Source organism: Mustela nivalis (assembly GCF_964662115.1).
Source record: "Mustela nivalis genome assembly, chromosome: 17".
NCBI classification, from domain to species: Eukaryota; Metazoa; Chordata; class Mammalia; order Carnivora; family Mustelidae; genus Mustela; species Mustela nivalis.
Window position 1 is genome coordinate 47,633,626 of NC_139036.1, and position 22,278 is coordinate 47,655,903.

At 47.4% G+C, this 22,278-nt stretch overlaps 2 protein-coding genes across 3 annotated transcripts in view; both read left to right on the plus strand.

Moving 5' to 3' along the window:
* TACO1 (translational activator of cytochrome c oxidase I) overlaps nucleotides 1-22,278 on the plus strand; it is a 742,329-nt gene that overhangs the window by 50,361 nt on the left and 669,690 nt on the right. The gene's annotated exons all lie outside the window — the stretch shown is intronic.
* The window catches only part of MAP3K3 (mitogen-activated protein kinase kinase kinase 3), a 63,033-nt gene that overhangs the window by 36,182 nt on the left and 4,573 nt on the right, over nucleotides 1-22,278 (plus strand). For both annotated transcript variants that reach the window (XM_082706674.1, XM_082706675.1), the window contains 8 exons: nucleotides 6,198-6,318; nucleotides 14,328-14,461; nucleotides 17,329-17,402; nucleotides 19,339-19,406; nucleotides 19,620-19,712; nucleotides 20,311-20,502; nucleotides 21,058-21,206; nucleotides 21,861-21,992. In XM_082706674.1, the coding sequence (XP_082562800.1) occupies nucleotides 6,198-6,318; nucleotides 14,328-14,461; nucleotides 17,329-17,402; nucleotides 19,339-19,406; nucleotides 19,620-19,712; nucleotides 20,311-20,502; nucleotides 21,058-21,206; nucleotides 21,861-21,992 (963 nt within the window). The remainder of the gene's footprint in view (nucleotides 1-6,197; nucleotides 6,319-14,327; nucleotides 14,462-17,328; nucleotides 17,403-19,338; nucleotides 19,407-19,619; nucleotides 19,713-20,310; nucleotides 20,503-21,057; nucleotides 21,207-21,860; nucleotides 21,993-22,278) is intronic.

Consider the following 22,278-nt stretch of genomic DNA (forward strand, 5'->3'; position numbering starts at 1 on the left):
GGTCACTTAACCTGCTCCAACTTTTTGCATTTGTAAAAATTTACATTTAAGACTAGTAGTGGTAATGGTGGTGATGAGATCTTTTCTTGGGAACTTCCTCAGCTATACTTCAGGGTTTTTTTTAATAAAAAGATTTTATTTAGGGGCACCTGGGTGGCTCAGTGCATTAAAGCCTCTGCCTTCGGCTCAGGTCATGGTCTCAGGGTCCTGGGATCAAGCCCCACATCAGGCTGTCTGCTCAGCAGGGAGCCCCCTCTCTCTCTGCCTACTTGTGATTTCTCTCTCTTGTCAAATACATGTTTTTTTTAAATCTTTAAAAAAAAGATTTTATTTATTTATTTGTTGGGGGGAGAGTATGGAGGGGGCTGAGGAAGAAGCAGACTCCCCACTGAGCAGGGAGCCTGACATGGGGCTCAATCCCAGGACCCTGAGATGATGACCTCAGGTATACTTAACTGACTGAGCCACCCAGGCGCCCCACTTCAGGCTTAATAAACACAAGTATCAGGAACTGGACTTGCTGTGTGCCCAGGAGTCCCACCTTGATAACAGTTCTTCTCTAACCCTCTGTGATGAAATACTAGTTTTATTCTTTTAATTTCCAATCTGCTATGGACCAATTCTTTTTAAAACACAAAAACTGGAAAATGAAATGGAAAAATAAATGAGGGACATACACAATACAAGACCCTAGTTCTTATTGCTAGAGCTGACAGGCAGAAAGTCACTCTGCTAAATTGCTGTAAAAGCTTGTAAAGAGTTATTTTCCGTTTCTGTATTACCTTGTTGAGGATTATTACACCATCGGCTGCTGCCGGGTCCCAGCCACACAGAGCACGCTTGAGCGCCCTGCTCCAGGACACCACAGCCCCCTGCTTTACCTCCAGCTGCTAACTGACAGTCACTTAGTTTCTCTACTGAGTTTCTTCCATTTGTAGCAATCTGTTGCCTCATCCACCTTTTGTTACCACTTACACCTTCACTTCCCTTCTTATTCCTGTCTTTAAATGTGCAGTTTTTCTTTCTGAATTCCTTTTCTACTGATCCTTCTATGACAACTTCTGATCTTCCCTTTGTATTTACCTCTCCTACCTCACCTGGCCAAGGCCATGTTGCAAGCTTCATTATTGTTCTTACCTGAGAACTCCTGGAGTCTGGTCATCACAGAACCTCCCTTTAGTCTGAAGAGCCCCTCTCTAGCCTTGCTTTCTCCTGCCATTTTAAGATACTTCATCGTCTCCTTCAGTAGTTCTTGCTGCCTTAGGCCTGTGCCCTGGACCATTAACTCTTTTTTTTTTCCAAGATTTTATTTATTTATTTGACACAGAGAGAGAGAGATCACAAGTAGGCAGAGAGAGAGGCAGAGAGAGAGGGGGAAGCAGGCCCTCTGCTGAGCGGAGAGCCCGATGCGGGGCTCAATCCCAGGACCCTGAGATCATGGCCTGAGCCAAAGATAGAGTCTTAACCCACTGAGCCACCCAGGCACCCCTGGACCATTAACTTTTAATTTATTCCAATTACAGACTTCTTCTCCAACCATTTTTGTGTTTAACTTTTCACTCTTGACCTTATAACTTCCTAGACTCAGATTTTCTACTATCTTAAAATAATCTCAAGCTTACATTCTTTTGTCACTTCTATCTGTAGCAGCTACCTTAAACTGATGATGGCATTTTGTTTTGTTATCTTAGATTCTCCCTGACAAAAGTAAACTTCTGATCTTCTCATCCAGATGTTGCCCACTTCCCAAATATCCCAACAATGAGTTTGATGCTATCTTGTCTACTATTTAAGTTCAAAATATCAAGGATAATCTAAATAGTAATTCTTTTCAGTCTTTTTTTTTTTTTTTAAGATTTTATTTATTTATTTATTTGACAGACAGAGATCACAAGTAGGCCGAGAGGCAGGCAGAGAGAGAGAGAGAGAGGAGGAAGCAGGTTCCCTGCTGAGCAGAGAGCCCGATGCGGGACTCGATCCCGGGACCCCGAGATCATGACCTGAGCCGAAGGCAGCGGCTTAACCCACTGAGCCACCCAGGCGCCCCTCTTTTCAGTCTTTTTAAAGTAAAGGGCAAGTGCAGGAAGATAGGACCAAAGTTTTTGAGTATAATAGCTTCAGTCTGGCCCCTCTTTAAACCCAACACCTTACATGTATAAGTGCTTTTGTCTGTCATTTGACTCTTGCAACCTTTAGAGGTCCATGGCAAGCATATGTACTCGCCAGTCTATTCCTGGGGAAACCAAGACTTAGGGTCACTTGCCCGCGGTGAAGCAGCCAGTGGTGACAGAGCTGGTCTAGAATCCAGATCTTCTGACTTACAGTTCAGTACCTATCAGTTACCCTCCCGGAAAGGGGTCTTAGAGTTCTTGTAACCCTTGGAAGATCTCCCCCAGGTTCCTCCACAGTTTATCAGAAGCAGAACAGAAAGTATAATGTTGCCCATGGGGAGAAGTTGTGAGATGTTGTGTCACTCTCTTTCCCACAGCTCGGAGGGTAACCAAGCTGGAAGAAGGTGCAAGGAAAGACAGCGTTTTCAAGGGATTATATGTGGTCGCCTTTAGTCCAGAAAGGCAAAGTCTAGGAAGCACTGGAGAGTGCAGATAATGAAAACACAGATTTAGTCACCTTATCGCAATTTGGATGAACCCTTTATTAATTTTTTTTTAAGATTTTATTTATTTATTTGACAGAGTTCACAAGCAGTCAGAGAGGCAGGCAGAGAGAGAGAGAGGGAAGCAGGCTCCCTGCTGAGCAGAGAGCCTGATGCGGGGCTCAATCCCAGGACCCCAGGATCGTGACCTGAGCCAAAGGCAGAGGCCCCAACCCACTGAGCCACCAGGTGCCCCTGGATGAACCCGTTAAATACTGAGTATTATCTGGGTGCCCGGGTGGCTCAGTCATTAAGTGTCTGCCTTTAGCTCAGGTCATGATACCAGTATCCTGGGATCGAGCCCCGAATCGGGTTGCCGGCTTGGCGGGAAGCCTGCTTCTCCCTCTCCCACTCTCCCTGCTTGTGTTCCCTTTCTCACTGTGTCTGTCTCTGTCAAATAAATAAAATATTTATTAATAAATAAATAAATAAATAAAATCTTTAAAAAATATATTGGGGGTTATCTTAGAAGAAAATACAACTGTCGTAACTATTGTAGTCTTCTGTGCAGTCTCTTGGTGCCACCCTTGAAACAGAGGACTGGTGCAATCCTGGGGGCCATTTCTCACCTTATGTTCCTGTGAACCAAACTGAAATAAACACACAGACACACACACATGCATGCACGTGCACGTGCACACACACACACACACACATTCCTTTACCCCCTGCAGAACTGAATCCACTTGTTCATTTTGTCTCTACCACCAAATTTTTTATCAAGATAATCTGTGAGCCTACTCTTGTGACCACTTTTTCTGCTGATCTCCTAGTTTCCAGTCACTGCAGTCTTTATGGATGTGGTTCCCTGGTAATTTCTCGTGTTGTTTGTGTCAGCTATACGCACTGCTACCTACAGAGTCCTTTGGTGAGATTAACACTGAGTAGTCAAATGTCACCTTCTGTTTGCTATGAATGTTATACAACATTCTGTTGGCCACGCTTTATACTTGTGGGCTCTCCTTTCGCTCCACTACAGTCCCCTTTTGTTTTTCCTAGCCCCTCCTTCCTCTTTCCTACTTTTTTTTTTTTTTTTTTTTTAAGATTTTACTTATTTATTTGCCAGTGAGAACGAGAGAGAGAGAGAGAGAGAGAGAGAGAACAAGCAAGGGCAGCAGCAGGCAGAGGGAGAAGCAGACTCCCCGCCAAGCAAGGAGCCCGATGCAGGACTTGATCCCAGGACCCAGGGATCATGACCTGAGCTGAAGGCGGAGATGCTTAACCAACTAAACCACTCAGGCATCCTCTCTCTTTTCCACTTCTAAGCTGTGCTCAAAGTTCCCTGAATCCTTGCATGAACCTCATTTTTGTTTACCATGCAGTTCTCTTTTATCCCCTTAAATCAGGGTTTTCAGACTTGACTGAATATTACAAATACTTGAGGAGATTTAAAAAACACCAGTCCTTGGGCACCATCCCCAGAAATTTTGTTGTAGGTGGTGTGAGGTGTCTGAAGCCCTATAGGCAGTGGGTGGCTAGGGTCGAGACCCAAGACCTTACATTGAAGTATCACTCTCCTCCTAAGACGTTGTTGCTCAAAGTATGGTCCATGGACCAGCAGCATCAGCATACCTGGAAACTTGTTAGAAATGCAAATTCTCTGGGCGCCTGGGTGGCTCAGTGAGTTAAGTCTCTGTCTTCAGCTAGCATCATGATCTCAGGGTCCTGGGATCCAGGCGCGCATCAGTCTCTCTGCTCAGCGGGGATCCTGCTTCCTCACCCACCCCCACCAACCTCATTGCCTGCCTCTCTGCCCAATTGTGATCTCTCTCTCTTCTGTCAAATAAATAAATAAATAAATAAATAAGTAAAATATTAAAAAAAAAAAAAAAAAAAGAATCCCTGCTTTGAAGCCTCCACTGATTCCCTTCATCTGTTTTCCAGCCTGTTGCTATAACTTCAGCCTTTTCTTCTACAAACCAATGCTTGTGCTGACTGCGGAACCTACTTTCCTGTCTCAGCTCTTAGAGTTTAAAATTGGGTTTAGAGTATATGTTCTTCGGTGCATTTCAAATTCACGTCGCTGCGATTTATGGAATTCTCACTACGTGCAAGGCCCTGTGTGCAAGCAGGTGTCCTCGGGGGGCTCATCATGGGGCTCTTCTCTTTCCAACTGCAGGGCTGTGGCCTTTCCTTGCCCTTCACTGGCCTGCTTCCCCAGTGTGTGGCTTTGACTGTTTTTTCCTTTCTGACTCTCAGCAGAAAGCTATTGCACATCGGAGGCTTCAGCAAGAACATTCCACTTCCCCTTGGTTCTGACTTCCCGTTAGAGCAAGACAGTTTGTAAAGACAGCCCTGCATGTGATAAAGTCTGGCGTGGAGAGACCAGAGGAGGCTGCTTGGTAGCTGAATTCACCCCCGAGAGCGGGAAGCCTTTTTCCTGGAGGGCAGGATATAGTTTGTTTAGGTTGGACTTTTTTTTTTTTTTTTTTTCTTATGTGAGGTAGAAGAGCTAGAGAAGCAAGTCGAAACTTTGCCTTAAGTTATTTAGCATTTCTGACCCCTAATTCCACTCTTGGCAGTGTTCCACGTGCTTGTAATTGCACCCCCTCATCACTGCCCACCTTTGGTTTTCCGCTTTCTCATTCTGAGGGCCCCTTGCGTTGCTTTGGTTCCCCACCCCCGCCAGGGCTCACTTAGAACAGTGCAGAAGTGAGGGTGCATGTGGTGAGGTTGCTGACCCTATTCTGGGGTCCTTGACCTCTGGCAAAAATGGCACCTGTGATAGCCTTTCCCAGATGAACACAAGCCTAAGGTGGTTTCTCATGGAAACCCTGGTGATACTAAGCAGCTGAGATTTTGCTGTGATTTGGGAGGAGTGATTGTGGTTGGGTAAAAGCAGCACATCAAGCTGAATTCTACTGCCCAGAATTCTGTTGGGCAGGGAGGTTGCAGTCATTCTCTATGGAGGTTGCAGTCATTCTCTATTCTAACCACCCCCCAACTCGGCAGGTGGTCTCGCTGCTGAAATAATTTCCTGCTATTTTTTCCCAAGCTCTCTCTCTCTGGAGATTTTATGAGAGGGTATTTACAACTTGCTTTTCTGTTTGACATATTATTATAGGAAAACCTGTTATTCTTCCATGCCTGGGTCATCACCTCTTAAACTGGGGCAGTGGGTCTCAGTGCTCAGATATCACTGAAGCTATAAAACTACAATGAGGAAATAGTGGTTTGCCAAGACTGATTGAGGAGTGAGATTTGGGGGGAGGCTAGATACCTCATCTATTGAAAGTGTGATGGTGGGGCACCTGGGTGGCTCAGTCAGCTAAATCTCTGCCTTTGGCTCAGGCCGTGATCCTGGGGACCTGGGAGGAAGCCCTGCATTGGGTTCTCTGCTTAGCAGGGTGGGCGGGTGTCTACTTCTCCCTCTCCTTCTGCCCTTCCTCCTTGCTTGTGTTCTCTCTCTCTCTCAAATAGATAAATATTTTTTTAAAAAGTGAGAAGGCAACTAAGAGCACGAGGAGTCCTAGGGAAGGGCAAGCAGGCCTTTCTTGGCCTGTCTGCCTAAAGATGGCTCATCCTTTTTCCTCTTATTTTACAGACCAGTCCCTCTCCCCATTCTGGGGTGTCCAGGCAGGTGCGGATCAAAACTTCCCAGTCTGCAGGAGATGTCAATACCATCTACCAGCCCCCTGAGCCCCGAAGCAGGCACCTCTCTGTCAGTGAGTATTTCACCGCTTTTTTCCTTTTCATCTAATTTATCTGCCCATGCTTTTTAAAAATCAAGTATTTATTAATTTAAAAAACCACCATCAAACATGAATAGACTATTACTCTGTGTAAAATCATCCTCTAGGCCTTTACTGGGGGGGGGGGGGGGGAGGTAGAGAAGTGGCTGGGATGGTGTCCTGACGCTCAGAGAGCTTACAATGTAACAATGTGATGGCACGACCAAGTTCCTTTATAAACATGTCTGAAAAAGTGATCCCCTCAAACATCTGCTGAAGACCTCTGGCAACGAACAGTCCACTCTCATTTTTGACCATTGTTTCATCAAAGAACTGGAGACCTGAGGTTAGGAATAAGGCCCAACTTTGAGTTTTGACCTCAGACCTCTTGCTTCCGATTCCCGAGGAGTCCTTATGCTTTGGCGAAGATGTTGATCAATGAAACTCTTGGAGAATTAAACCAGGTTGTCTGGGAAGGACGGGAGACTGTTGACATAGTATGTAGGATTGGCTAACTGGAAGAAAACTATGTAGCTGCCCCCAGGCCTCCCCAGGAAAGAAATCCAAGTCAGTCCTGTGCATTATTCCGGATAACCTAGTATTGCTCTGGATCCCATTTTCCAGAGTCTGAGGAGAAAGCCCATGTCCCGAATTGTGGAATTTGTATCAAGAGGCAAACCTGGCCTTATCAACATTTGTGAACCTACTGCCCTAATGTTGCTGAGACCCCCACTGCTGCTAGGAAGACAAGTTCTGTCCACACAGATAGAGTTGCATCGAACGGAACTGCTCTCTGAAGATCTTGAGCTGAGCTTGGGGAATTCTGAACATCACACTGAGCCTGTCTGTGAGTGAGAAGCTTCCTGAGAGGGTAGCAGGAAGAATGTGTTACTGAGGCACTGACTTTGCCTTGCTGAGTGATTTTTGGAACTTGAGCAAACATGGTATTAAGTGTTGCCAAGCTGAAGATCTGTATATGAGTTTCATATTTCTCTAACATTGTGGATAATTGGTGGCTATGTTTTCAATAAGGTGGTAGAGGAGAGAGAACCAACCCCCCAGCAAGGAGGCCCTATCTGGAACATCTCTGGCTCTGGAATCCAGGTGCCCTGAAGCCTAAGAAACTCTGCCAGCTTGGCCTCTATTCCAGAGCCCTCAGAGAGATTGAGGGGCTGGAGGAAGGCAGCATTGTTCCTTTGTACAGTAAGCAATGAGGATTGACATGGGCCGGTGATTGGGCCTGCTCTTGAGCAAGAGCCTGTGATTTGTGTGTAGAGGCAAGAGCCAAATGCTGGGCCATTGTTATGAGGAGCCATATGTGGAATTTCCTTGTCTGAGAATGCTGAGGAATAGGATTTCTATGAAGTAGTTCCTGTGTGTCTAGAGAATGGCCAACGTAGCCTCCAACACACGTAGATCCAGGGTTCCGTCGTTCAGTAAGCAGTGCATACCAGCCATTGAGCTAGGGTAAGGGCTACAGTGGAGGCATGTACGATGGGGGCTCCAGGGTGGGGTGGGAGGAAGCATAACCAACTCAGCCCAGGACTCTGGAGAAGCGCTTCCACAGAAGAGGAAACATCAGGGGCGCCTGGGTGGCTCAGATGGTTAAGTATCTGCTTTCGGCTCAGGTCATGATCTTCAGGTCCTGGGATTGAGCCGCAGGTCGGGCTCCCAGTTCAGTGGAGGGTCTGCTTTTCCCTCTCCCTCTGCCTCTCCCCCTGCTTGTGCTCTAGTTCTCCATCTCTGTCTCTGTTTCAGATGAATAAATAAAATCTTAAAAAAAAAGAAAAGAAAACATCAGAGCTGCCACACGAAAGAAAGATTTACTGAGCATAGAGATATATTCCTGGCACAGGACGGGGCACCTGCCAGACACAATCCCAAAAGAAGGTGGTGGGTTGGGAGAACCACGACTGGCATGGAGTATGGCGGATGTGAGGGAAGAAGTGGGCGGAAACTGCCAGCCTTTCCATAGAGCCGAGAAATGGCCTAGGTTATTTCTGACTGGAATGACTAGGGACAGGCATTGTGTGGAGGAGCTATTTGAACTGGATCTTTAGAGATGGTAGGGGATTTCAGTAGATAAGGATGAAGGGGGAAAGCTTTTCAGCTGTCTGTGGAGATTTCACTTGGCCTTCAGCGTGGCTGATCAATTTAAAGGAGAATAAAGAAGCTGAGAAAGGATCCCTGAGCCACCCCTAAGGAGCCTGGACTGCCCTTGGGCTTGTTTGGTGGGCAGTGGGAAGCCATTAACCAAGGGACCAAATGTTGGTCCCTTATGCCCATCTCTGTTACAGTGCTCATCATATTATCTTACTCTCTTCTCTCTCCCTCTCAAACTCCATTTTTGTTTATTCATTTATTCATTTAGGATTTAATTGGCCAAGTATCAGCTGTGTGCAGGAAACATGGGAAGCAAAAAAAGACCTGGCTCCTGCCCCTGTGGCTCTTATAGCTGTATGGGAAGACAAACACTTGTCATGATGAGACTGTTGTGTAATTTATAGGCTGTGACCGAAAGGAGTATGGTGCCAGGAGTATGCATCCTAATTTTGGGGCCAGGAAAGTCTTAGCCTATGATCTGGAGTGTGAATGATGCAAAGGGGAAGCAGGAAAGACAGTGCCAGGCAGGGAGAGCTACACCTGTGGAGGCCCCAAGAACAACGGAATGAGGCAGAGGAATGGACTGAGGCTGGGGAGGGAGGCAGAAGCTTGTGGTCCATGATGAAGATTTTGGTCCTTAATGTTGAAAGCAGTAAAAATCCACTCTCTGGTTTTTAAAGTGAACAGGAATAGGTGGTATGACATACTCGGATTTGTGTCTTGAAAAGATTACTCTAGATACAGTGTGGAGAACAGATTGCAGGGGAGCCAGAACAGACCAAAGGGGAAACCACGTTAAGCTAATGTAGTTTGGTCCAGGTGAAGAAGACAGTAGTTTGGATTAGGCTAGTGACAGCAGTGGAGAGAGGAAGGCACAGATGGATTTGAGACATTTAGAAGGTAAAGCCAACAGAACATGGTGTTGCTTGGTTCTCAAAGTGTGGTCTGGGAACTTGGTGTGGGGGCGGTCCCTGAGATCATTTCAGGAAGTCTATGATTTGCCTTTTTACTCCATTCTCTCATAAGTATGAGTGGAGTTTTCCATAGGTCACCCGACTGAGGTGATGTCATTGCTCTGATGGCTAATGGAATGTGTGCTCATGTATTAGTGTGTTTTCAAAATGTTTGAGCTTTAATTTCTAATATAGTGAATATCAGTTGATATAACCCACTAATAAAAGCTCTTCAATGTTCTTGATTTTTTTTAATTTTTTAAAATTCTTTATTTGACAGAGAGAGATCACAAGTAGGCAGAGAAGGGGGAAGAGGGAAGCAGGTTCCCCACTGAGCAGAGAGCCTGATGTGGGGCTCAGTCCCAGGACCCTGAGATCATGACCTGAGCCGAAGGCAGAGGCTTAACCCACTGAGCCACCCAGGCACCCCTGTTCTTGATTTTTAAAGTGTAAAAGGGTTCTAAGAGGTTTAAGAACCACTGTGGGATTGGATTGACTTTGTGAATGTTGAAAGAGCAGGAGGTTAAGCTACTGGTTTATGGATCTGGATAAATGGCCCTGCCTTTCACTAAGACAGTAACGAGAGATGAGAGCCTGGTTTCCCGTGCTGAGAAGAGGCAGACCTGATGTTTTAGATAGGTTGAATTGGAGGTGGCTTTGAGACAGCTAAGAGGAGCTATCAAATGAACAGGTAGATATATAAGTCTCTACCTCAAAGGAGAGGAAATCAGGATGAGAAAAAAAAAAATTAGAAATTGTCCAGGTGAAGCCACAGGTCCAGATGAGAGGCCCTAGGCAAAGACTACAGAGGAAGAAGAAGCCGAGAGCTGAGCCTTAGGAACCCAGACACTTAGTGGCCAACTAGAGGAGGATGAACCTGCAAAGGACACCGGATAGGAGTGAACAGAGAACAGGAGAGGGTGGGAAGAGGCCTTACATGGTACCAGCCAGGCTGGAAGGGGTAAGAGACACAACTTGTTGTTTTCATCCACAGTTGTCTGAGTGCTTGCTGTGCTGGGTAGTGTAAGGCCTTCTGGAAGTAGAAGAAAACAGGAAGAGGAGAGAGTCAGTTTTTTAAGTATCAGGCATGAGAAGTCCTTGCAATAGAAACGGGGTTAAGGGGCACCTGGGTGGCTCAGTGGGTTGGGCCGCTGCTTTCGGCTCGGGTCATGGTCTCGGGGTCCTGGGATCGAGTCCCTCATCGGGCTTTCTGCTCAGCAGGGAGCCTGCTTCCCTTCCTCTCTCTCTACCTGCCTTTCTGTCTACTTGTGATCTCTCTCTGTCAAATAAATAAAATCTTAAAAAAAAAAAAAAAAAAGAAGAAGAAGAAAGAAACGGGGTTAAAAGAGAAGCCTTAGCGATTCAGCCCCCAAGCAGCAGGAGCAAGGGGGCTTTGCCTTCCTCCCTACCCCAACATGAAGGAACCTGTGAGTATTTAGTGAGAAATGGCAACATGAGGGTCATTCAGCCCCCATGGCACCATTTTCAGTGATGGGAAAGTGCAAGGTAGCCCAATCCGTGCTATTTCTTTGAACTTCTTCCTTATACTGAATTGAAAATCTGCCTTCCCTCACTTTACCCAGTGACTATGGTACTGTTCTCTTGAGCAACACAGATACAAAGATAACATCTTTCATATGACAGGTTTTAACTGTTTGAAACCAGTTGTCATGTTTGTGTTTTGTTTGCCCCATCATAATATACATACCTTGAATTTAATTTTTTTTTCAAACCAATGAGTCTGTTAAACTAGTTCATGCTGAAAGACAAAAACAAGCAACAAACAAAAACAACTAGGTAATGAGTTAACCCAAAAGCCCCTGTGGGGAGATCTTCAGACAAGGCAGGTGGAATTTCCCTAGGTAACAGTGCACTTCCTTATATCTTTGCCTGTAGAAATTCTGCCCACCTTTGAAGCTGAGCTCAAGCACCATTTTTTTCTATAATATGTTGAGTGGTGCGCTTAAGCCACAGAGCCAAGCCTCAAATGCAGGACTTGTCCCTGCCACATTCTGACTTCCACTCGGTCTAATGCATCTCCTTAAGTGCCTTTGTCTCTGGTCCTACTCCATCTTGCTCCTCGTCATGCCGCCGCAGTCCCACAGTGAAGCAAGCCAGATTGCAGCCCCTAAAAAACGGGCAGTGAGGGAGTAGAGGCCATCAGTTCTTTCAGAGTTTGGCTGTGAAAGAGAAACAGAGGTTGGTTAGTGGCTTACAGGAGAGACAAGAAGGAAGGTCAAGGCTATAAATTAGAGATCTGAGCATGCTCACGAAGAAGGGAGGCTCAGAGTCAGCTGAAAAGGGGAATGACGCAGGTGCCAAGGGGACATGGGGAAGGTGACTTCTGCTGCAGGTGACATGGGGAGTGCAGGTAGAGGGTGCCTGATGCCTTGGTAATGGGGAGGGGAGGAGGAGGAAAAAATTCAGGCAGAGGAGGAGAGAGTATTGAAAAGATGAGGTGACTTGCAGGGAGCCCCTGGCAGCAGCTGGTTATAGAGCTGTGCACAGCTCAGACCTCCTGCCCTGGTGCAGTTCGAAGGGTGGAGCCCCCCATCACACAGGTCAGCTTCTTTCACCTCCATTGGGTTTTTCTCCTCGCCTTAAACTCTTCTGTGATGCCGGATGAGACCAGAAACTATTTAGTAGTGGTGGCAACTTCAAAATCAGATGGGAATTTTGGAAGTTGAAACATCCAGGATGTTCTCAGGATCTTATGGGATGAAATGTTCTGAAAAGCTCTGTTCTGCACAGCCTGGTCCAGTGAGAGCACACCGAAAAATACTGCTCAAGATTTCCCAGAGTTGATTCCTCCCCCAGTCTCATCTGCCCAGCAAGAGACAGCAGGATTTCGAGAAAATAGTTGATGGCTAAAACAGCTATCTCTTTGTACTTGCAATGACCTGCACATTAACACTGACCCCAAAGCCTAAAATTTCCTGCGGAGGGAACTTCCTGACTACATCAGCTTCCTGACCAGAGTCTCCTATGGAAGGGTTAGAATCGGAGAGCCAGTCTTTCAGCTTTCGGTGAGAGTTTTGCTCGGACTTTGCACTATGGGTTAAGGAGCCAGCGAGGGCTGGCATGCCCTGTGAGAACTACAGCCGGTAAGCGGCTTCAAGCCCTGGCTTTCTCCTTGTGTGTAGAACACCTTGGTGCAGAGCTGTGGGCTGCTCTGCACACAGGACCACGACTCTGCTTTGTTGCTTCAGCTGCTGCTGATGGGGCCCCCTTGACACAAACAGCCTCATGAGAACAGAACAAGTTCCGTCTGGAATGCTAGGGAAGGGCATCCCAGAGAGCTTGCCATCCCCACCACACCTGCCTTCCAAGGCCTAGAATGAGTTGTCTTGCATAGTACTGTGGCTGTACTATGTATTTCACTGCTGTCTTTGTTAATATGTTACAACATGTCTTTGTTAATAATGGGCACATCGGTGAGTCTAGCAGCCCAGCATCCTGACCCATTAAGGTCCCTGTCTCATTTCTTCTTGACGGCTGTTGTGTGTCTCATTAGCCCCCAATTTCTGAATTGAAGATAAAAACAAAACTGAAAATGCTCTGGAGCAGTTCTTCCAACTCCTGGTTTTTCCATTTGCTTCCTCTGATAGCCATTGGTTTGGGGAGACTTCCCTTTCCTGCCCCAAGCTGTGGGCCTGTGCACAATAGCCCCTGGCCCACTGCCCATCAGATAGCAAGGCTGGCTCTCGGCAGGCAGCGGTGTGTATTGGAAAAAGTGAAAGTCTCTGGCTGGAAATAAAAGCTCAGAGAACCTTTGCTATTTTCCCCCAGCCCCTCCTGGGTCTGTAGGGCTGGCCTCGTACAGGCCAGTCCCACCCTACCTGTAAAACCAGGGGAGAGTTCAGTGGCAACTGGTACAGGAGAGAATGGGTGTCCAGGGCCTTGGGTATTTTATCGCAGGGAGGCTTCACCTAGATATTCCCTGTAACAGACTGAGGGCAGTTCATCCTGTCTGGGGATACTTTGGACCACAGTCTGGGACTTCATCAATAAGTAAGTTTTTCTTCCTCTCTAATCAGTCCCTTACAAGAGATATTTTTGGTTCATTCTCTGTCAGATGTGTAAGACCTTTTCACTCCAGAGTGTATTGGTCGGGGTTCAGGTGCACAGGGTAGAATCCATTCTAACTAGTTTTGGGAAGAAGAAACTTAGCGCACATCCTGGTTTACAGAATGATTGTAGAGAAAGAAACAGATCCTAGGTTAAGAAGCCACAGAGCTCGTCCTTCTTCTGTGACCAGGAAGCTACCAGATTCAGAAGCACAGTGCCCCTCTGCCCTGGTCCGCAGCGCATACATAGGACTGACTGCATCTATGTCTTGATGTCAGGAAAACTGGACTCCAGGTGCGGGGCCTCTGCTAATGCCGCCGCGTACAAACCAGGGCTTCTGCGATTGTGCCCAGGAGCAGTAGGGGCCGCAGGCAGCCAACTAAATCTCACCCAAGCACATCTGATTGGCCAGACCTTAGGGGGTCTTTGGAATAATATCTTTTAGCTGATTAACTTCTGAAATATAGGAAGGCATACTAAAAAGTTAGAATGGGTCTTTTTTTTCTTCTTAGGATTTCATTTATTTATTTGACAGAGAGATAGCAAGAGAGGGAACACAAGCAAGGGGAGTGGGAGAGGGAGAAGCAAGCTCCCTGCTGACTTGGGGCTCAGTCCCAGGATCCTGGAATTATGACCTGAGCTGAAGGCAGACGCTTAATGCTTAACGACTGAGCCACCCAGGCACCCCAGTAGAATGGATCTTGAGTCTGACCCATTTGTATCTGCCACATAGAGTGAAGGAAATAAATGGAATTCTGCTGAGTTCCTACCTGGTACCAGCCTCTGCAACAGATGTTTGGTCTGACCTCACACCCTCTCTGCTGCTCTCTGCCACACATTCTGGGCTCTGTTGTAAAAGGTCTTGTTTCTGTGCTCTAGGCTCCCAGAACCCTGGCCGAAGCTCGCCTCCCCCTGGCTATGTGCCTGAGCGACAGCAACGCATTGCCCGGCAGGGTTCCTACACCAGCATCAACAGTGAGGGGGAGTTCATCCCGGAGACCAGCGAGCAGTGTGTGAGTATAGGGCTCGGGGTGCGCCTTGGCATGTGTCCAACCAAGGTTGTAATGGGGCTTCTCCGTGGGAATGGGACAGAGCTGAGGGATTTGAACCCCATCCAGTAGTTCCTTTGTAAACTAGGCCTTCCCAGATACGGATTATTCTTTTTAGGGGCCAACTGTTAATTCCTGCCATGAACAGTGTGTAAACTACCAGCCACCTTGGTGTTGGATGAGCAATTGACAGATATTTGCTCTGCTGAGCTGCTCTCAGTGGGCTCCCTGCAGAACCCCACTCTGCTATTGGAACACTTCCTTACAACTGCCGGTGAAAGCAGCAGAGTTTAACATATGAGCAATCCTAAACTGACAGATTTTGTTGTTCATCAGCCATATTCTAGTTTTACTATTTCTTGATGAAAGGTAGGGGGTGTACCATATCCAAATTACACTATAGAAATGCTTACTTTGGGTCAGTTTTTATGATGGTAGCTATATTAGTCATCTGTTCCTACACAACAAATTACCACAAACTTAGCAGTTTAAAAACACCATACAGTTATTATTTTATAATTTCCCTGGTTAAGGAACCTAGGCATGATTTAACGGGGTCCTCCATTCAGGGCTCCTTCTTCTTGCTGTCTGTTGATCAGGGGCCACTCTGAGCTCCTAGAAGCCACTTTCAGTTCCTTGCTTTTTCAAGGCCAGAGGAGAATCTCTTGCTTCGGTCTGTAATAAAGATGGAGTCATCAAATGTAACGTAATCACAGGAATGAATATGCCACCCCCTTTGCGATAGTCTTGACTAAAAACAATCAGTTCTACCCTTACTTTAGGGGAGGGGTTTATACAATACTGTGACTCACTGTGGCAGCCACCCTTAGGGTATGCCCACCACAATGGCTCACCCATTTTCAGGGCTAACTTTTTAACTAGTGGCTCACTTGATGAAAATGGCATTTTGGCTTCATGAACTCAGTAAGAGTGAGATCTTCAGCTTCATTGTGAAGTCTTTTTGATAAGCTTGCTTTGATTGCATAAGAGAAAGATCCACTCTTAAAAATGTTTAGGATTTGGTCTGGGAAAGGGAAATTTCTTAGGAGCAAAGCATCTAATACAAGGGCCAGTACCACAACATGAGGGATTTTACAGAGAACTGATCCTTATAACTTTTCTTTCCCCTAAAACTCATTCTTCAAACTTTTCTTTCCCAGTGATAGCTAATTTCTATAAAGCATTATCCAAAGTACATAGACTATGGGAAGCCCTTTACACTGCTGCTGCTTTTTTTCCTGTAATTTCTGCTTTCCAGATAAAGTTATGTTTAGAGCAGTGACCTGGGGTGCTTTTAGTTAAGGATTCCCTTGTTGGGTATTTTATTGACCATCCTTCCTGTTTTCTCTAGCCAGAGCACTTCTGGCCATCAGCTGTGTTAGAGGTGACTTGGTGTAAAATCTGAAATTGCGAATGAGTTCATTGCTTTTGTCTCTGTCCTTCCCCATGGACCTATATCCTGGTCCCTTTCATCTTTGCTTTACCTGGCTACCCTTGGAAGGTGTGGGAGTATTGGACTCCTAGTGAGGACAGATTTTTAGACAGAGGCCAAAGAAGAAATGCCTCCGTCCTTCCCCTTAGCTAAAGTGAATTGTTCCTCGTAACCAGCAGTTCAAGATAAATCCACGTAACAGAGACCAAAACAATGTAGTATATAGTGAAAGAATATTCAACTGGGACTTTCTTGAGAAGTGAAACTAAGATAGGTTTATTTTGTTTTATCTTTCATCAGATTAAGGTAGTAGTTGCATCTGTTTGCTAATTTTTAGAATGAACAAAAGCATGATTCATGTTAAGTTTTTTGGCTTAATTTTTCTAACAAAAATTTTGCTGGCACAATGTAACCTCCTTTACTTCCCCCTTCGACTGCTGCGACACTGTTAGAAAGAGGGCCCTTTTTTACAGACGCCTTCGTAGGAGTCCGTGGATTTTCCAAAGGCCTCTCTTGAATCTTTGGTGTTCTTCCTCCTTCATCATCATGCCTTTCGTGTTACTGTATTTGCACATTCTTCTGTTAACTGGTCTCACTTTTAAATTATGGGCAAGATGGACCCTAGTGTTAAATAGGAAGGGGTAATTTGAGTTGGAAGCTAATTTTATGAATGTTGTTAGTGAATTCTCATAATTCTGATTTTTGCTTCCCTCTGTAATGTTTAACTTTGGATCTCAGACCATGAATACTCTGATAAAGAATCCACCCACGGGCAAAATGAAGGGACATGAGTTGGAGACAAAGCTAACCTGAAGGCTTTTTGTTACCTCATTGACCAAGGGCTAGAGAAACATTTTAACTTACGTAGATACTTACTGCCTCCCTTTGAGAACCAGGAACATTCTTCATCTGTATCAGCTGCCTAATGCTAGTTTCGTGACTTGAAACAATTCTCCTAACCTTCCTAGACCTGCAGTGGCCTGTGAAACAAGGGCAATACTTGCCTCTGTAAGTTTTAAAATTATGAAGAAACACTACCGTCCCACCCGTACGCCATGGAAGCCTCCGCGGGGTAGTACCAGCTTCCGTGCCGGGCTCCCAGTGTTCACGAGCCAACAAAATGCCAACGCGAGAAGTAGCGTCTCTGCTTTGCTCGCCTGGCAGAGCTCCTTGGGATGCCGGCCAGGCATTTTTCTCCCTCCTGGGAAGTTGCCTTTCATACTACAGGAGAGAATGGTACCTTCTTAACCGTTCTTCCCACTGCACAGGCAGAGAAAGGGTACTTTCATATTTTGACAAAAAGGACTCTTTGCTGGCCTTGGCTAGGTCAGTGAGCCCTGAGTTGCCTAGCTGGGCCTGGAGCTGGGGCTGGGGTTTTATTGTGTGACTTGCCTTGCAGATACTGGATCCCCTGAGCAGTGCTGAAAATTCCTTGTCAGGAAGCTGCCAATCCTTGGACAGGTCGGCAGACAGGTATGGGACTGTGGCTGCTTTGGGGGCTAGTGCGTAGGCATGTTTGGGACTGATGGGCTGAGGAAACAGTTAGCTAGTATGTCTCTGATCTAGACGGCAGTCTGCAGGTCCACGGTTAAAACATCATGCCTCTGGGGAAGAAACCTCTTTATGGGATGCCTAGCCCTCTCCTTAATTTTTCAAGTACCCTGAGAATGTTATGTTTGTGTAATTAGGTGAGTGTAACAGTAGCTCACAAGAGCAAGTCACATGCATTAAATGTTCACTTTGTTATCCCAACCGCTTTACTTGTTTTTAGTTTCTGGGTAATACATGCTGCTCTAGTGCCCTTGGCCTCATTGCTGTGATCTGTCTTGAGAAGTAGTGAACCTTCAATGTTTTGGGGCAAATATTGAATTCTTACCTGTGCATTTACTTTCTTTTTCTTTTTTTTTTTTTCCCCTCCAAGTGTTTCTGATGGAGTAAGAAACTGGGATAGAAAAACCAGAAAACGAAATATCCAGACTGCCTAGCTTACCACAGTATCTGCTTGGTGTGTAATCTTGTTCTCACACTTTAGGAGGGAACAAGTGCTGTCTTTTACATACCAAATGGTTCTGTAGAGCCAGTTCACCCATCAGCAGGGGTATGTTTAGAGTTGGCTTTGGCACCGATCCAGCCAGTCTCTCACCTTGACCTTGTTATGCCCAGTAGCATATTTGATCATGGCTGGCTGGGCTTAGGGCTGGACCAAGTTTAGGGATTTTTTTTTTCCTTTGTGTAACTGATCAATTGTTCACATGGGTACTGGCCAAATTTGTACTTTGTCTTTCCTAACAGATCTGCAAACTGATGAACACTGTCTTCCCTCTAGACGTCATAGAGTACAGTCATAGTTACTTGTTGGTGCCCAGTTCATAGCATTGCATGGGGCTTGCTTTTCAACCAGGGGAGCAAGGAGGCCCAGGTAAAAGTGCCAGGAGCTGCTGCCACAAACTGAAGACTGCCAGGATAGGGACCGACTCTGATTTTGGATTATCTTCTAAGCCTTATGGCCAAGCAGGGCTGGGAGGTGCAGTGGGCAGCAGAACAAGACCATGGAAGGTCTAGTAGTTGTGAAGTAGGAGGCGGCCCCCATGTCATTGCCTTGACTGTTTCTGACCCGGGACCCTCTCAAAAGGCAGTATCACATGGAAGATAGAGGACCATTCGAGTGAATTCTAGGAAAGATAGCTGAACGTATCCACTTGATCCTTGGGTTTTGCCTCTGTCCCTCCAATGCTTTGTTTTCATTTCCTTGGGAGTAAAACCCAGTGACCTGGACTTACTCCTTTGAGGCCTGGCCTCACTTGAACATAGGGCTTTCTTCTCCTCCTTACAGGATCTGGAGCCACACAGAGCCCAGCTCCCCATCAAATATAAGTCAGATAGCTTCCCTTAATCTCTCCATTCCTCAGTTTCCCTATCTCTAAAGTGGGGTGCTGCTTAGTCTGAAAGGAAGATACTTGGTGTTGTTTTTTTTATTACTGCCTTGGGCAAGAGATGTTTTGCAACTCATCCCCTGTTACCAAGGTGGGAGGAAAGGGCGAGAAGGGAAAGTGGTGTGCCAGATTCCAAGGTGGAGTTTTTGAGGGCTGGATGAATTGATTCTTCCAGGACCTGTCAGATTTGGACCTCAAACTCTTAAAGAGAAAGCAGTAGGCCGAACTCAGAAAAGGGCTGTTTCTCTCAAACTCTGCTTCCCTCCCAAACTGTGAGGAAAGATTACACACCAAGCAGGCATTGTGGTAAGCTAGGCAGTCTGGATATTTTGTTTTCTGGTTTTTCTGTCCCGTGTAATGATGCGGGAGGGAGTCAGAAAAGAGAATCTATCTGGAGATCCTGTCTTCTGCCCTCATGGGAAGCTTTTTGAAGTAGGCTGAAGTCTACATTGTGATTTTGGTTTTTTTTTTTCCAGCCCATCCTTCCGCAAATCAAGAATGTCCCGAGCTCAGAGCTTCCCAGACAACAGACAGGAGTTCTCTGGTGAGTTCCCCAGATCCTGGAAGAGCACCACGGGGTATCTGGTTGGGACAGCAGGCATTCTGCTTTTGGTAGCCAAGTTGGGAAGCCAGGACTGTATTTTAACTCTCCTCTGGCCTGCTGCTCTGAGGTCTCAGGTGACACAGGAGCTTAAATGGCTCACTCACACCGAGCTGCCCCAAACCAGCAATTCCTCATCTCCTCTGTCTTACTCAGATCGGGAAACTCAGCTGTATGACAAAGGGGTCAAAGGTGGAACCTACCCCCGGCGCTACCACGTGTCTGTGCACCACAAGGACTACAACGAGGGTGAGTAATGCCTCTACCCTGCCCCCTGCTGGCTGCCTCAGAATGGAGATGGGTAGAGCTTTACCATTCAAAAGCCACTGCTGGCGGCTGGGCCCAGACCCTCCAGACCAAATGTTTTCTTTATTCCGGAGGAGCTGTGGCCATACTTGAGGCACTAGAGACAGAGGGGAGATGGGTGGAAGGGCGGTGTTTGGAAACCAAGATGCTGCCGCTGGGAACACTGTCCTTGGTCTGAATCCCTAGTGTGCCCCATGGTGCTCGCTCTCCAGCGCCCTCTTCTGCTCCATGGCAGCAGACAGAATGGAGCTTCCGCAAAGGTTTAGGTCTGCTAAAGACTAACAGACTGCAGCAGTGGATTGGCCTTGTGAGTGATGTGGTGCCGAGGGTTAGCCCTGTGCCTTCCCTTTGGCCAGGGCTTCCTGAACCATCCGTGGCTGCTTCCTAATTTCCGGCTTTTGTCCTGATTCTCAGGGTGCTTGGGACATTAGCCATTCTGGCATGGATTAGGTAAAAGGGCAGATGGGATGATGTGGTTTGCACATTTAGCCCCGTGGCCAGGGGTCTGACTTGCTCTACCCTGCCTCCTGCATCCCTTCAGGCAGAAGAACGTTTCCACGAATACGGCGTCATCAAGGCAACCTCTTTACCCTGGTGCCGTCCAGCCGCTCCCTGAGCACAAATGGCGAGAACATGGGTCTGGCAGTGCAATACCTGGACCCCAGAGGGCGGCTGCGGAGTGCGGACAGCGAGAATGCCCTCTCCGTGCAGGAGAGGAATGTGCCGACCAAGTGTGAGGAATGGGCCCTGGCCAGAGGGGACTGCCCAGGGGGTGCTCAGACAGGTGGCAGGGCAGGAGGCCAGAGGTCCCCTGGGGCTGTTCAGCTCAGCAGGAGGCTGCTGTGGCCCAGCCTCACCACACTGGAAGAGCCTGTAGGTCGGCAGCAGATCCCCTGGACCTTAGGCCTCGCTCCACTGTGGTGTGGCATGCCACTCACCCTCTCCGGTCTTTAATCTCTCTGTGTTTAAACGGACTCCACAGTCTTTGTCATATTCAGATGTTTAGGGACTTAGGAAGTAAAGGTATCTGATCAATTCAGAGGAGTGTTTAACCATGACGGTAGCCAGTCGTCTGTCTCTCAGGACTCGGACTCAGCGGTCTCACTGGTCAGGGAGGGCACTGAGCCTGCTCCGGATCAGGGTGGAGATGCTGCGCTGAGAGATGGGAGGGTGCTGGGTGAGCAGGGTCTTGAGCCGGAGGTCCCATCACAGAGCCTCTGGAGATTAACAGAAGATCTCAGTAAATAACGGACCTGAGCTAATGCTCTTTCCTTCCATTCTCCTATAGCTCCTAGTGCCCCCATCAATTGGCGCCGTGGGAAGCTCCTGGGCCAGGGTGCCTTTGGCAGGGTCTATCTGTGCTATGATGTGGATACAGGACGTGAACTTGCTTCCAAACAAGTCCAGTTTGATCCAGACAGCCCCGAGACAAGCAAGGTACTGCCTTCCCCATGGTCTGGCTTCCAGTTACCCCCCCCTTAACAGAAATTCCTGTCTCACTGTGTAGATTAACTGCTCAAAAAGCTACACGTTGCTTCCCCCATCATTCTTCAAGTTCCCTTGCTCTCCACCCTGGCCATGGCCATGGGGCAAAGAGACTGGGGTCCGAAGAAGCATTAGACCCCCTGGGGGAGGCATTAGGTATAAGGAGCCGAGTTGATGCCAAAGTACCAAACCACCAGCGCTGAGAGGCAGTGGCCAGCGTCACAAAGAGCAGTACCTGCCCACCCTCCCCAAGGAATGCCTCTAACCCCTCATCCATGAAGGAGCTTAGCTTTGGAGTTCAACTTCGAGTGTGGCCTACACTCCAATCTCAGTGAACAAATGCAGCAGTTACCTTAACTCAGTACCTACACCCATTCTCCCACCCCAGCATCTGCCTTCTTCCAGCATGGGAGCGCCACTGTCCCATGGGTTGCCCAGCACTGCATCCCAGGGCCAGACGGTTAAGAGAGTTCCCCTTTGCTCCAGCTGAAGTTCCCAAGGCAGACAGACCCCTCCAAGGTCACTTATTAGGGCAACCAGAGCTGATTCCAGGTGGGCAGGAGCAGGACCCTGCAAGCCAGGGTAACCCCCGGGCCCCTCCCTTAGGAGGTGAGCGCTCTGGAGTGTGAGATCCAGCTGCTGAAGAACCTGCAGCACGAGCGCATAGTGCAGTACTACGGCTGCCTGCGGGACCGTGCCGAGAAGACTCTGACCATCTTCATGGAGTACATGCCGGGGGTACGTGCTCCTCCATGCGTGTGGGACACCCACAAAAGAGGCACCCCTGACCTGAGGCTTATAGGGTGGTGGCACTGTCGAGTAAGGACTGCCTGTACCTGGACCAGAGGGGCCTCCCTCCTGGATTTCGGTCATACGTTGCTTAAAGGGACCGTTCTGGTTACTCTGCCTGGTTACCCTCCCCCGCCCCCCAGCAAAGCCAGGGGCTTCGCTCACTGGGATTGCCTGAATCACTCCTTTATTGCAATGCTGGGGGCTGGAAATAGCCGTGCCCCGCTCCCTACCC